Source organism: Phaseolus vulgaris, chromosome 11 (genome assembly GCF_000499845.2).
Source record: "Phaseolus vulgaris cultivar G19833 chromosome 11, P. vulgaris v2.0, whole genome shotgun sequence".
Lineage (NCBI taxonomy): Eukaryota > Viridiplantae > Streptophyta > Magnoliopsida > Fabales > Fabaceae > Phaseolus > Phaseolus vulgaris.
Genome location: NC_023749.2, coordinates 24,519,186 through 24,533,499, shown reverse-complemented (window position 1 = coordinate 24,533,499; position 14,314 = coordinate 24,519,186). Strand labels below are relative to the sequence as shown.

The 14,314-nt window shown below is 45.6% G+C and overlaps 1 protein-coding gene across 1 annotated transcript; it reads right to left on the bottom strand.

Moving 5' to 3' along the window:
* Positions 1-1,221: 1,221 nt before the first annotated feature.
* On the bottom strand, positions 1,222-1,656 carry LOC137837559 (S-protein homolog 5-like). The gene has a single exon (XM_068646585.1). It carries the CDS (start codon positions 1,654-1,656, stop codon positions 1,222-1,224), a length of 435 nt encoding a protein of 144 aa, XP_068502686.1.
* Positions 1,657-14,314: the final 12,658 nt, after the last annotated feature.

The window sequence follows — 14,314 nt, the reverse complement described above, 5'->3', positions numbered from 1 at the left end:
CCTTCGCACTCGTGCCCTTCGAAAGCCTTGAACAAGCTTTCCTGATCTCTCGGCGATCTCTCGGCGATGTCCTCCTCTCGGCGATCTCTGATCACTTGGTTGCCTGGGTTCGCATCCGGCGACTACGACACAAACCTGGTGACCGCCGGTTTAGATATGCTAGATATCGGAGCACGCCAACTTAACGATTGGCGACTACACGAGCTCCCCGATTTCCTCCCCTTCTATCAGCCAGGTGTTCCATTCAACACGCCTATATTATCGCTTGCTGCCACATCACCACTTCCGACTACCTGGGCGGTACAAAATTAGTATAGGTTTGGTCTTTTGAAAAAAAACTATTTTTAAAAACTGATAAAATAAATTTTATCTTTCATGAATGTATACCTTTGTTTCATTCTCAATGGCTTTTAACTTCTCACCACCATCTTGATAGTCGCATGTAGTAATAATAATAAAAATTAATAAAAATCAAACATTTTGCTTTCACAAACTTATTCATTTTCAGTTAAACATTTATATATGTTAAGTGTGAAAATTTTCAGTTAAGCATTTATATATGATGTAAGTTTGAAAATTAAAGGGAAAAACTAAAAGTTAAAGATTGTTATGAGACAAATAGGAGAGAGTATTTTAACAAATGGATGATTAATAAATAGGAAAATACATGTTGGATACCAAATTTGAAAGATAAAATAGGATGATGCAAGTGCCTCCGAAACAAGATTAAGAAATGAAGATAAATTAGGTAGACGAAATAAGAAGATTAAGAAATAAAATAAGAAAAGTGATTTGTAGAATTATATGTGTGCTTACAACTAATTAAAAGTGATATGGGCTTTCTATCTAAAATTGTTAAAAGTTACCTAAACTGGATTTTGTGGGTAGTCAATGGATTTTGTGTAAAATCACCTAAACTTACCAGAGGTTTAATAAATCCCAAAAAACACGTATCTCTTATAATAATCCCTCATAATAAATTTTCATTAAAATTAAATATTTTTTTAGTGTTTACATGAATATCTTAATCATAAAATTATTAGCAACACATTATTCCTTTCAGGAATTACTTGAAAATTTAAATTCTAAAAACAAATTATACTATAAGAAAATTAAAAGTACAAATTAGAATTTAACTTTAAAATATAACCGAACAAAATCATGAATAGTAAATTTTATTTATGATTATTCTATTAATAAAAATTAGAATAAGAAAGGGATCTATCTTTCTTCTAAACTATTCCAACTATAGCAATCACTTTTCTCATCAAAAACCAAACATGGTCCATCTTCTTTGATTACCCAACTACAGATGTGACATAAACTGTGATCCCTTCTTGTTTCGTAAATAACAAACTTATGCAAGACGGATGCCCATTTAAAGCCACAATGGTACAACGTTTTTCCAAAGACGTTAATATGGAATTTCCACTGATAAGAAGTATTAGGATGAATAAGTTTCACACCAAGATCATCGTCAGCAGATACGCAGTGCATCAACAGGTCTTGACCTCCTTGTAATTCATTTTCAACAATCACAGTTACTCTTGCATCAGGACCAAAAGAAATGCTTGTTGAAGGTTGCACAAGCACAAGCAGGGAAAGTAAGAAAAAACTTTTAACAGTTACCGACATTGCTTCTTTTCCAATTATCATGGTTTAAGTTTAGTTCTCATATTATATTTATATTTATAAGTATAATTATCAATATCAATATAATTAATAATATAGATATTATTAATATTCATATATTTAATATCATTTATTATTATTAATTTAATAATATTAGTAATTATTACAAAAATATTATTAAGATTATGAAATATTTTACCGTTATTAAATATTCATAATATTTTTAAATATTATTAATACCATTAAATATTACTAATTTTATTCATAATATTAAATTATTAATACTATTAAATATTATTAATACTTTTAAATATTATTAATACTATTAAATATTATTAATACTATTAAATATTATTAATACTCTTAAATATTATTAATACTATTAAATATTATTAACTATTATTAATACTCTTAAATATTATTAATACTACTAGATATTATTAATACTATTAAATATTATTAAATATTGTTAATATTATTAATACTATTATTAATATTATTAAATATTATCAATGTTAGGAAATATTTTACTGTTATTAAATACTCATAATATTTTTAAATATTATTACATATTATTAATACTATTAAATATTATTAATACTCTAAAATATTATTAATACATTTTAATATTATTAATACTAATAAATATTATTAAATATTATTAATACTCTTAAATATTATTAATACTATTAAACATTATTAAATATTAATAACACTTTTAAATATTATTAATACTATTAAATATTATTAATACTATTAAACATTATTAATACTCTTAAATATTATTAATACTCTTAAATATTATTAATACTATTAAACATTATTAATACTATTAAATATTATTAAATATTATTAATAATCTTAAATATTATTAATATTATTAAATATTATTAACACTATTAAATATTATTAATACTATTAAACATTATTAAATATTATTAATACTATTAAACATTAATAAATATTATTAATATTCTTAAATATTATTAATACTATTAAATATTATTAATACGGTAAAATATTGTTAATACTATTAAACATTATTAAATACTATTAATGTACCGTCCCGTCCCCGGGCGTTGACCAAAGTCAAAGTCAATGTATGGTGGGACCCCTCAAAGGGGCCAAGGGAAGAAAGTCAACAGGTTGACCGCTTAAGGCGTTGCCAGGATGAGGCGTCGCCAAGATGAGGCGTCGCCAGGTTAAGGCGTCGCCAAGTTAAGGCATTGACGCTGTCACCCCCCGATACCCATGGGTAGGAAAGACCGTGGAGGGGACAACACCATGTGAGGCCTCAGTACCTCAGAACAATAATAAAGAGAAGAGAAAGGTGGCTTCAAGGCCACATTTCCAGTACCAGTGAGGAGTAACCTGACTTGTGAAGTACCCACGCCACCTTAGGAAAAGTTCAACACCTTAGCAAGGTACGTACAGTAAAGTTGAAATCCGGGTGTCTAGTGCCTGAGAAGGGGTTAAGGGATTCCTTCGGGACGCTCCCTCCTCAGGTAGGAATAGTTGGCCCTGGTGTCTGATGTTTAGACACCTCGCAAGGAAGTGGCGAGGGGCGTTTCCTTCGAGTGTGGGCATCAGGCAGTAAGAAGTTTCGGAGCAGTGGATAACCAGTTCACTTGGTGCAGATACACGCACTTGAGAAGAATCGCCATCCTTCGGGAAACCTTCTCCTTAGGTGTAATCACCAAAATCACTGGTCATCTTGGTGTTTAGACACACCAGGGACGATACGGCGATGTTTCCCACACGCCTCTCCCTGGGCGTGGGCACCCAGAACACTAATCGCCTTGGTGTTTTTAGACAACCTGGGGACGAAACGACACTACCCCCGGGTGGGCCTCTCCTCAGGCGTGGGCACCAAGCGCGCAGAGATAAGGGCTAAGTTGCCTTGGTGTTTAGACACCCCGTGGACGATACGGTGCTGTTGTAATAGGCCTCTCTACGGGCGTGGGCATCAAAGCGTGACTTTGTCCTAAGTATTTATACACGCTGAGGACGATACGACCCCGCGTTTAGCAGGTCTCTCCTCGAGCGTGGACACACAGTACATATCAGATAAAGCCCTCCCTCGTCCTCGAGCGATGTCGAGGCCCCAGGAGAACAGATAAGTCCTCCTCGCCCTCGAGCGATGTCGAGGCCATAAAAGAGATCAAGTTCTCCCTCGCCCTTTAGTGATGTCGAGGCCAGAAAAGAAGATGAGACCCCTTTTTCATCTTAAGCGATGATAAAGCTAGCAACGCCTTTCGCAGTAAGTGCTTGGGGACTCAAGACAGGTAAGTAAAGATCAAGTTGAAAAATTTTCTAAGTTCAGAAGGCAAGAGAAATTCGAAGAGCAAGAAGAAGAAGCATAAAAACACGAGCATAAAAATACGCGAAGTTGAATCCTCCTTTGCCTTTGTGCAATGACGAGGCAGGCGAAGCCTTCATGAGGAAGACTCCTCGCAGACACGAAGGCCAGGTGAAGTTCTAAGTGAAAGGACCAGGAGAAGGGTATGCATCGTGACTCAGAAGGGAAGAGTAAGAGGAAAGGTCACGCGCTACCTAAAGAGTTAAAGTCAAACGCGATGAAGAGATGCATCGGAGGTGATCCTGCCGGTTGACTTAGCGCAAGAGCGTTGCCTCGTCACAGTCTTCCTCACCAGCTTGTCACCACGTGCCCTCCAAGTCCACACAGCAGATAGCCTCTCTGAGAACCTGAAAAACACACAGTGGCGCCTCTGCGGCCGGTGGCGCTCTGACGCTCAAGTCAGTGACAAGAACACCCGAAAAACTAAGAGAAAATATGCTCTGTAGGACCGTACTAAAGGCACACAACCCTAGCAGAATGAGCCGTGTGAAAAACGTACCTCTGCAAATTCTGTTAAGATTACCTTTATAGCTAGGTTTCTTCTCTCTCCAGGCCGTTATGCTTTTGGACGCGAGGCTCGCATCCAGCCCTGCACGTGTCGCCATCTGGGCTGGGATAGCAGGTAGCGCCCAGCCCTACACGTGTCGTCATCTGAGCTAGGACAACTTGAGTGTCATTTCTCTATTGCTCCCAACCCTACACGTGTCATCATCTAGGTTGGAGTAACTGGTGACATCCAACCCTACACGTGTCAACATCTGGATTGGGGCAACTTGAACGTTATTTTTGTGTAGTAACCAGCCGCACAGCTAAGTCCTCAACTCAAGGAGTAACCCAGCACGCCATGCGCTGTGAAACACCACCTGACGAGGCGAGTATCGGATGCAACAAAGTGCATCATCTCTGTTATATCGCTCGTCGCAAGTGGCACCCTCCTTATTGCTACGCCATGCATGTTCCAGCTGGGGAAACCTTGCCACCAACGAATGTCCACTCTGGGAATCCTGTCGCTGATGAGCAAGGTGTTCCCCCCAACCCACTCAACCTTCACGCCCCATGCTGGTGCAACAATCGTCTTACTGAACTTACACGCTTGAAATTACCCTTCTGAGCCTCCAACAGCTTTAACTAAATTTACTGGGAGATCCGGCGATGTGCTCCTTGTGGCGGCGTGTAAACCACCCGATCTCCTAGCATCCCCCGGCGATCTCTGATCATCTGATCTCCTAGCACTCTCATACGACGACTGTGACGTAACTCTGGTGACCGCCGATTACGCAGACTAGAGATCGGAGAACGCCAGTTCAGCGATCGGCGACTATGCCCACTTCTGAACCATTCATCTTTTCTAGCCTACGTGTTCCATTGAGCGCGCCCCACCCGAGCGCGTGCAAGGCACGTCATCACACCCGATGACCTGGTCGGTACACAAGCCCCCCAGTCTCGAGCTGCGACTTGTTCAGCGAGGAGACTAAAGAGGTTTAAATCCGACGGCTTACGTGGCTTTGCGCGTTGGCGCTAAAACTGTTCACTGACTTGACATTTCACCAACTCCTTCGATCGTTCGACACGTGGACCCATCAACGGCCATTGTTCACTGTCGTTTGCGCTTCTCGCAACGTTCGAAACTCTTCGAAACTCTTAAACACTTCGCGCCATTTCACTGTTTCATTATCTTCCACCTCTCTTCATACTCTCGAACGCTCTAGAGAACGCTCCGATTCTCCCAACCTCCATCTTTCTGAATACTCTTGTGATCATCTAAAGGTAACTTGTTTATCACTTCTACTGATATTTGCTGCATTTTGATCGGTTTGCATCATCCATTACTTGTCTGGAGCATACGTTGTGGGATGTTCTCTCTGCTTTGTTTTCTCTTTTCTTCGTTTAGGGTTTTTGCACTTTTCTCTGCGAGCCCCTCTTGTTCTTCCCTCTTCTCCTCCTCTGTCGAGTCTTTCTGTTTATGTATTCTTATACCTTTTAGTCTTCTTGCAGCTTCCTCGATGACTCGCTCAAAAATCATACCAAACCCTCCTCCACCTCCTCGCAACCCTCCGGCGAAAACCCGTAGGGTAAACCCTTCTTCTTCCTGCGACCCCCCAACGTCCCTTCCGACCGAGTCGCGAGACCCGCGTCCTCTCATCCTAGCCAACCACAACAAAACCCACCACAAACCAGCGCGGTGGTGAAACCTCTTCCAGATTACAAACGACTATACCCGTGGGCCTCCGCGACCTTGCTGGGTGAGACTTCATCCGTCAACTCCGATCGCGACATCCTTCGCCTCAAGAAAGGTGAAAAGGAACACCTATCTTTTAGCAAAGAGCATGATGACAAAGTGTCCGTGCGTCCTTGTCCTCCCGGTGAGCCCATCTGCACCGACGGGGAGCGACGACGCCCCCTTCTGCTTCATCTACACCACCATGTTCAAGAAGGTCAAGCTTCGGTTTCCCTTCACACGCTTTGAGAGGGAGCTCCTGACCGAGCTCGACATAGCCCCCGCCCAGCTCCATCCCAACAGTTGGGCGTTCGTGCGGGCTTACCAGATCCTCTGTGCACACTTAGGACATCCGGCCTCGGTGGATGTGTTTCTCTACTTATTCGAGGCGAAGGACCCGGGCGGTCGTCTATGGGTCAGCCTCAATGGGATCGCCGGGAGGTCCATTCTTTCTATCTTCCAGCAATCCTATAAGGATTGGAAGGGGAAGTCCGTGCGTGTATGCTGCAACGATCAAGACCCTTCCCTTCTCGACGGGTTCCCCTTGTATTGGGTGAACAAAGGGAAGAAGTAGCTGAGCTTCAGGAAGGGTAGGGAGCCAGAAAATATGGGGGAGCTCGACAAGGACTTGTGCGGCTTCTGGAAGAAAGTCGCCTCTTCCGGCGTGACCCTATCGACTGTCTCCATCGTTTCCTTCGAGTTCTATGAAAGCCAATTGGACTTTCACATAGGTTTGCCCCTAAGCCTTCAAGTTTCCCTAGCTTGACTTTGCATTTTCTCATTCCTACTTTGATGTTGCTGTTCTACTTCGCATATGGTTTCAAACTCCTTCATGCATTATTACCTGTCAATTCTATGTGCTAGTTGATAACTTGCTGGCCCCCTTTGCAGATACGATGCTGGGACAAGATAGGATGGCTGAGCTACGCGCCATAGCTAGGTCCCATAAGCTTGCGGCGGGCTCTCAAACGATCCCGAATTCTGTTGCGGAGATCGCCGCCGCCCAGGGCCAATCCCCACCAGTTGGTCCACCCGCTGCTGCCGCTCTTCCAGCCCCCCAACGCAAAAAACTACCTCTTAAGAAGGCCAAAAGGAAAGCCCCCAGGGCAGTATCTAACGAAGAGGCGGATGAAAAAACCGAGAATGGGCTAATCTGCAAAAGGAAAAGGGTGGCAGTGACCGAGCCCCCAGCAATTGAGAGCGCCGCACCAAACTTCATCGAAAACCCCCCCAGCGCCTCCACACCATTCGAGTCCACTGGGATGTTCTCGTTTCAAACGCTTCAGTTGCTGAGGCTGCTCTTGAGCAACTTGCTGATACGCAAGCCTCCTCACAAGCGCCGAGAAGCTGCATGCCTCACCACCACGCCTCGAAGCTCCCCCCGCCGTCCAACCTTGCGAGGGTGGTGGTGAACACCAACCTTCGCCTCCACCAGCAACCTCAGGCCTCCCAGCCGCTCTTCAAGAAGCTTTGAAGTCCTTCACCGTGCGCCTAAGTGCCATGGTTGACGATTGTCTTCCCCAAATCGTCGGCGAAGGGCTCAAAGACTCCTTGGAGAAGTTTGAGCTCGACAATCGGATCAACTAGGAGGTGGCAAGCACCGCGAAAGCTGAAGCCGAAAAGACCAAGTGCGATATGATGATGCAAGGCTTGGAGTTTTCGCGAGTTGAAAACGCCCTCAAGAACGAGCTCCAGAGCGTGCGGCAAGACAACAAAGAGCTGCGCAAGAAGCTTCATGACAAACTCCAAGATGCCGTCGAGCTGGAGAGCAAGATCGTCCCTCTGAGGGAAAAAATTGCCGCGCTGGAGGAGGCAAAGAAGACTGACGCTCAGAAGATGGCCAACCTGGAGAAGAGGTCAATCGAGAGAGAGACCCTTCTGGGAAAGGTTGAGCAAGATCGGGATAAGGCCTCCCAGGAACTTAGTGAAACTGCTGCTGAACTTGCTCGAGTTCGCAAGGAGAACAGCGGGCTTAAGAAGAAGGCCGACGAGCTCGAGCTTGAAGTCACCCAGGTTCGTGAAGAGAACAGTGGGTTCAAGACGAAGATCGACGAGCTTCAGCTTGAGGCTGCCCAGGGTCTAACTTCCGGCTTTGGCGCTGCTTTGGAGCAATTTGCTTTCAAATATCCTGACCTCGATCTTTCTGAGTTCTCAGTGTACAACGAGGTGGTGGACGGCAAGATCGTGCCCCCGATTGACTTATCTCCTTGAAAACTCTTATGCTTTACCTTGTTCTGTAATAATTTTCATTTTGTTCGAACTGTTCGATGCTCATGTGCACATATATGCATATATATATATATATATATATATATATAATCTTCTAATTTATCTGTTGCGCGATTAACTGGTTTAACTAACATAACTGGCGAAACTTACTCAACTGCATGAACTCAGCAATACTTGAACTTAACCCTTCACATACCGCTTCTAACTCGAGTAAATTGCTAACCTTATAAAAAACTTAGCGAGCTGTTAACTCAAAGTAAATTTGAGCAGCTATCAACTCTTCGGCAATGGCATTCAATAAAACTTGTGAACTTAAGGTAACAAACCTTAACATAAAATCACTTACTAGGCAGCAAGTTTTAACTCAAACTAGTATTAAAATACAGTTTACCTGATCTGCCAAGTGAAGTGCCCCTTACTTCCGTCATTGCCTGGAACTCGTCTAGTCTGGCACTCGCTGTACAACCCCTTCACTGTCTCAACCTTCACGCCATAGGGTTCTGGCGATGTTACCTTTCTTCTTTGTATAACTTGATCATTGTTCCCTCATCTGGGGGTAAAGGCGCCTTTCGGATCCTTCTCTACCTCCCTGAGTTTTAGAACAATGATCTGGATAGCGAGGTGTTCTCTTCGAACCTACCTCAGTTATCCTTTATCTTCTTCCACCCTTCACGCCGTACCTGAACTCATTCAAGACGAGAAGGATTTTATCTATCTTCACACCGCCCGCAAGCGTGGAAGCTTTATCTGGTCTTACTGGGTCAATATTGATGTTTCACTTAAAGGGGAGAAGGCGTTTTCCATCGACCTTCCCTTCCCGCCGTTTAAGGTCACGAACACCCCTGACTCTCCAGTTTCATCTTGCCTGAACTCACTCTGAGGTGAGAAGGACTTTTTCTGGTGCCTCAACTTGCCCAGGGTGTACATCACCTCCCCCCTGGATGCACTGAGGACTTTTAATCTTGCCTCGATCTACTTATGCAAAGAGGCCTTTCAATCTGTTCTTGCCTTCACTCGCTCAAAGGCAAGGAGGACTTCTTCTCTTTCTCGCCTGCACTCGCTCAAGGGCGAGGAGGACTTCTTCTTTTGCCTCAAAACGCACGAGAGCGCTGAGGGCTTTTTACACTACTGGTACCTCCTATCGCCGAAAGACGATGAGGTCTCTAAACTTTTAACTACTGCCACCGATGGCCGAAAAACGACGGGGACTTTAAAACTTTTAACTCATGAAGCATGCAATATAACTTTGTTGTTGCCCTAGATCACGTACAAGTGATAAGGTCTTTTTCCTAAAACTTTCGAAACAATAAGCATGCAAACTTAGAAGCTTTAAACTTTGAAAAACTCTTCTTTATTTGGTGGCCTCATTAAAAACCCTCCTTAGGGAAAAAAGAGTGCCCTCTTGAAGTTGTTTTAACAGAAACTATTCAAATCTCTTCATATTTGTCTTTACTTACAAGGCCTTAACTATGATACAACTTGAGATGTGTGGCGTTCCAAGTGCGAGGGATCGCCCCTCCTTCTAACGTCTCCAAGCGGTAGGCGCCATTCCTGAGCACCTCGGTTATTCTGAACGGTCTCGTCCACTTAGGCGATAACTTGTTATGCATCTCATACTGATGGGCCTTCCTCATCACCAGATCGCCACTTCTAAACTGCCTTGACATTACCTTAGAGTTGTACCTTCGCTCAATTCTTCTCTTTACTGCTTCGGCCTTCACTCTTGCCTCCTCCCTGACCTCATCCAGTAAATCCTGATTCATTCTTCTTTCTTCGTTCGAGTTTTCCGCCACAAAGTTCTGGAATCTCGGCGAGCTTTCCTGGATTTCGACTGGAATCATCGCATCACATCCATAAACCAAACTAAACGGGGTCTCGTGGGTTCCTGACTGCTCAGTGGTATGATATGCCCAAACTATCCGGGGTACCTCTTCAGCCCACGATCCCTTAGCTTTCTTTAATCTTCTCTTTAAACCTCTCAGCAACACCCGATTGGCAGACTCCACTTGGCCATTCATCTGTGGGTGCTCGACGGATGCAAACACCTGTTGTATTCCCACCTCTTCGCACAACTTTTTCAAGAGGTGACTTGCAAACTGAGTCCCATTGTCTGACACCAGGCGTTTAGGCACACCAAACCGGCACACTATGTTCTTTAATACAAAGCTCTCGATCTTGTGTGCGGTGATCTGGTCCACTGGCTCCGCTTCGATCCACTTGGTGAAGTATTCAATCGCCACTACCAAGTACTTCATCTGCCTGACCGCCAATAGGAAGGGTCCCAGAATGTCAATTCCCCAAGTATGAAACGGCCAGGGGCTGTAAATTGACTTCAGCTCTTCTGGGGGTGCCTTGTGCCAATCGGCGTGCTGCTGGAATTGCTTGCAACGCTGGGCGTATTTCTTGCAATCTTCTCTCATCGTGGGCCAGTAATAGCCTGCACAGATAGTCCTTGTCGCCAGCGATCGGCCTCCAATGTGGCTCCTACAAATTCCCTCATGGACCTCATCCATAATCCTCGTACACTTCTCTCCGTGTATACATATAAGAAGAGGGTGTGTAAATCCAAACCTGTACAGGTCGCCGTCAATAAGGGTAAACTTGCAGGAGCTCTTCTTTATTTTTCTGGCCTCAGTCGAGTCAACTGGAAGCACACCATCCGCTAAATACGTTGGTAAGGCGTTATCCACGTGTCTGGTTCGTGGACAGCGCAAACCTGCATCGATCTTGCCCCTTCCGCTGGGCGCGCTCTGACCCTCGGCACCCTCTGAGTTTCCTGCGTTAGGGATCTATGACTTCTCGTCGGTCTTCCCATCGATCTGTAAACATGGAGAACTTGGTGGTCTGCCACGAATGCTCGAGGCGCTTTCAAAGTTTCTTGAATGACAGTCCTCTGCCTGCCCCCCTTGCCCGAACTGGCGAGCTTGGCTAGCAAGTCAGCTCGGGCATTCTATTCTCTTGGCACGTGCACCACTTCAAATGAAGTGAAAGATCTTCTTAGCTCTTGCACGTACTCCAAGTAGGCTGCCATCTGCGGGTCCTTGGCTTGGAACTCGGCAGTTACTTGTCCGGTGACCAACAACGAATTGCTCTTGGCCATCAGCACTCTCGCCCTCATTTCCTTAGCCAGCAGGATTCCGACGATCAAAGCCTCATACTCTGCTTGATTGTTGCTTGCTTTGAAAGCAAACCTCAATGATTGCTCTATCAACACTCCGTTGGGCCCTTCCAAAATGACCCCAGCCCCACTGCCCAGCTGGTTGGACGACCCATCAACTGAGAGTACCCAGCGAAAGTCACCCTCGGCGTTCTGTGCCACCTCGGAGGACAACTCTACCACGAAATCGGCGAAGACTTGCCCTTTGATCGATCCCCAGGGTTCATATTTGATGTCGAACTCCGAAAGCTCGACTGCCCACTTCACCATCCTTCCAGCCACATCGGGCTTCTTCAAAACCTTCTGGATTGGAAGATCAGTCATCAACAGTACCGTGAAGCTCTGGAAATAATGGCGCAGTCTCCTCGCCGAGAATACAACCGCCAATGATGCCTTTTCTAGGGCCTAGTACCTTACCTCTGGGCCTTGCAGCACCTTGCTAACGAAATACATAGGCCTTTGGATCTGATCCTGATCCTGCACTAACACTGCGCTGATCGCCTTCTCAGTTATGGCAAAGTACAGCCTGAGCGGTGTTATGAGTTGGGGCTTGCACAGAACTGGAGGGCTCGCCAAATATTCCTTGAGCTTTACGAAGGCCTCCTCACACTCCTTTGTCCAAACAAACCTGTTGTTCCTTTTCAAACATTGGAAGTATGGGTGGCCCTTCTCTCCGCTTGCCGATACGAATCGGGACAGGGCGGCCATCCGCCCCGTGAGTTGCTGCACCTCCTTCACATTGGCGGGGCTCCTCATTGCCAAAATGGCGGCACACTTCTCGGGGTTAGCCTTGATTCCCCTCTCTGACAGGAGAAACCCCAGAAATTTCCCTGCTTCTACACCAAAAACGCACTTTTCAGGATTCAGTTTTAGCTTATACCTGGCTATTGTGATGAACAACTCTTCCAAGTATGCGACGTGCTTGTCTTTCTCCAGGGATGTCACGACCATGTCGTCGACGTATGCCTGCACATTCCTTCCGAGCATGGGTGCGAGCACCTTGTCCATCAGCCTTTGGTATGTGGCCCCTGCATTTTTCAACCCGAAGGGCATTACCCTGTAGCAATAACACGACCTTTCCGTCATGAAGGCGGTCTTCTCTTCGTCCATGGGGTGCATTTTGATTTGGTTGTACCCCGAGAAGGCATCCAGAAAACTGAGTAGCTTGCACCCTGATGCACTGTCTACCAGGGCGTCTATGCTTGGCAAAGGGTAAGAGTCCTTCGGGCAGGCCTTGTTCAGGTCTGTAAAGTCAACGCACATCCGCCATTTTCCACTGCTCTTCTTGACCAGGACAACATTAGCGAGCCATTCTGGATATTGGATTTCCCTGATGTGGCCTGCTGCAAGGAGTTTCTGTGTCTCTTCTTTGATCGCCTGTCTCTTCTCCTCATTGAACTTTCTTCTTCTTCTGCGGATGGGCCTGACTTGGTGGTCCATTGCCAAACGATGGCACAAAAAATCGGGGTCGATTCCCGGCATATCTGAAGCAGCCCACGCAAACGCATCCAAGTGTTTACTTATTACCTCGGCGATTTGGTCTTGCGTCTTGCTATCCAGGGTTCTTCCCAACTTAAACACCTTGCCGCTGATCTCCTTCTCGAGCCATTCCTCTACTGGCTGAGGTTTCCTTTCGCTGGCGATCAGCGCTCTTGCGATACCGGTTTCTCTGGCGATCTCCGAGCAGTTTCTTTCTCCCTTCCCGCTCTCCGGCCTCGCCTCTACACTCCCCATCGGCACATCGCCTTCGGCGACCACCTCTAACGCCGAATCCAAAACTCGCCGGGGTTCGCGCTCCGGCTCCACGCCAGGGGGAGGCGTTGTGGTTACGTGGCACACAGACCTCTTGTTCTTGAGGTTGTTTTCGTAACACTTCTTCGCCTCCTTCTGGACGGAGCAAATAGTGATAATCATACCCTCCATAGACGACAGTTTGACCTTCATGTGCCTTGTCGAAGGCACAACTCCTGTTCTGTTGAGCGTTGGCCTTCCCAACAGTATGTTGTACGCTGACGGGGCGTTTACAACAAGATACCTGATCTTCTCCGTTCGTGAGGCCAAGCCGTCAGTGAAGGTCATCCTCAGCTCGATATACCCCCTCACCTCCACTTAGTCACCGGCAAAACCGTACAAGCAGCCCCCATATGGTCTTAGTTGATTAGGGGACAATTGTACCTTCTCAAAAGTTGGCCAAAACATCACATCTGCTGAGCTTCCTTGGTCGACCAGCACCCGGTGGACGGTCCTTCCCGTCGTGACAAGCGAGATCACAATAGGGTCTTTGTCGTGAGGCACCACATCCCTGAGGTCCCCCTTGGTGAACGTGATGTCCACGTCGGGCGAGTGATCCTCAAAGACTTCCACTGACATTATCGACCTCGCGTACCACTTTCGTTGCGACGCTGTGCACCCCCCATCGGAGAATCCGCCAGCTATGGTGTGGATCTCGCCGTGAATAGGCACCTCGTGCTGTTGCCCTCCGTTGCTCGCCGGTTGAGACCCTGATGCTTGGTCCGCTTGCTTCTCTAGCAAGTAATCCTTCAGGAAACCACATTTGACCAGCTCGGCGAGCTGGTGTCGCAGAGCCAAACACGAGTTGATAGAGTGGCCAAAACTCTTGTGGAACTCGCACCATGCGTCTGGCTTTGGCCCCAAAACCTTCTCTGTCGTCTTCTCAGGCACTTTGAGCCTGGCAGTTATGTTTGGGATGGCGATCAAA

Excerpts from the sequence above, each read along its gene's own strand:
- LOC137837559 (XM_068646585.1), bottom strand. The coding sequence starts at position 1,656 with ATGATAATTGGAAAAGAAGCAATGTCGGTAACTGTTAAAAGTTTTTTC.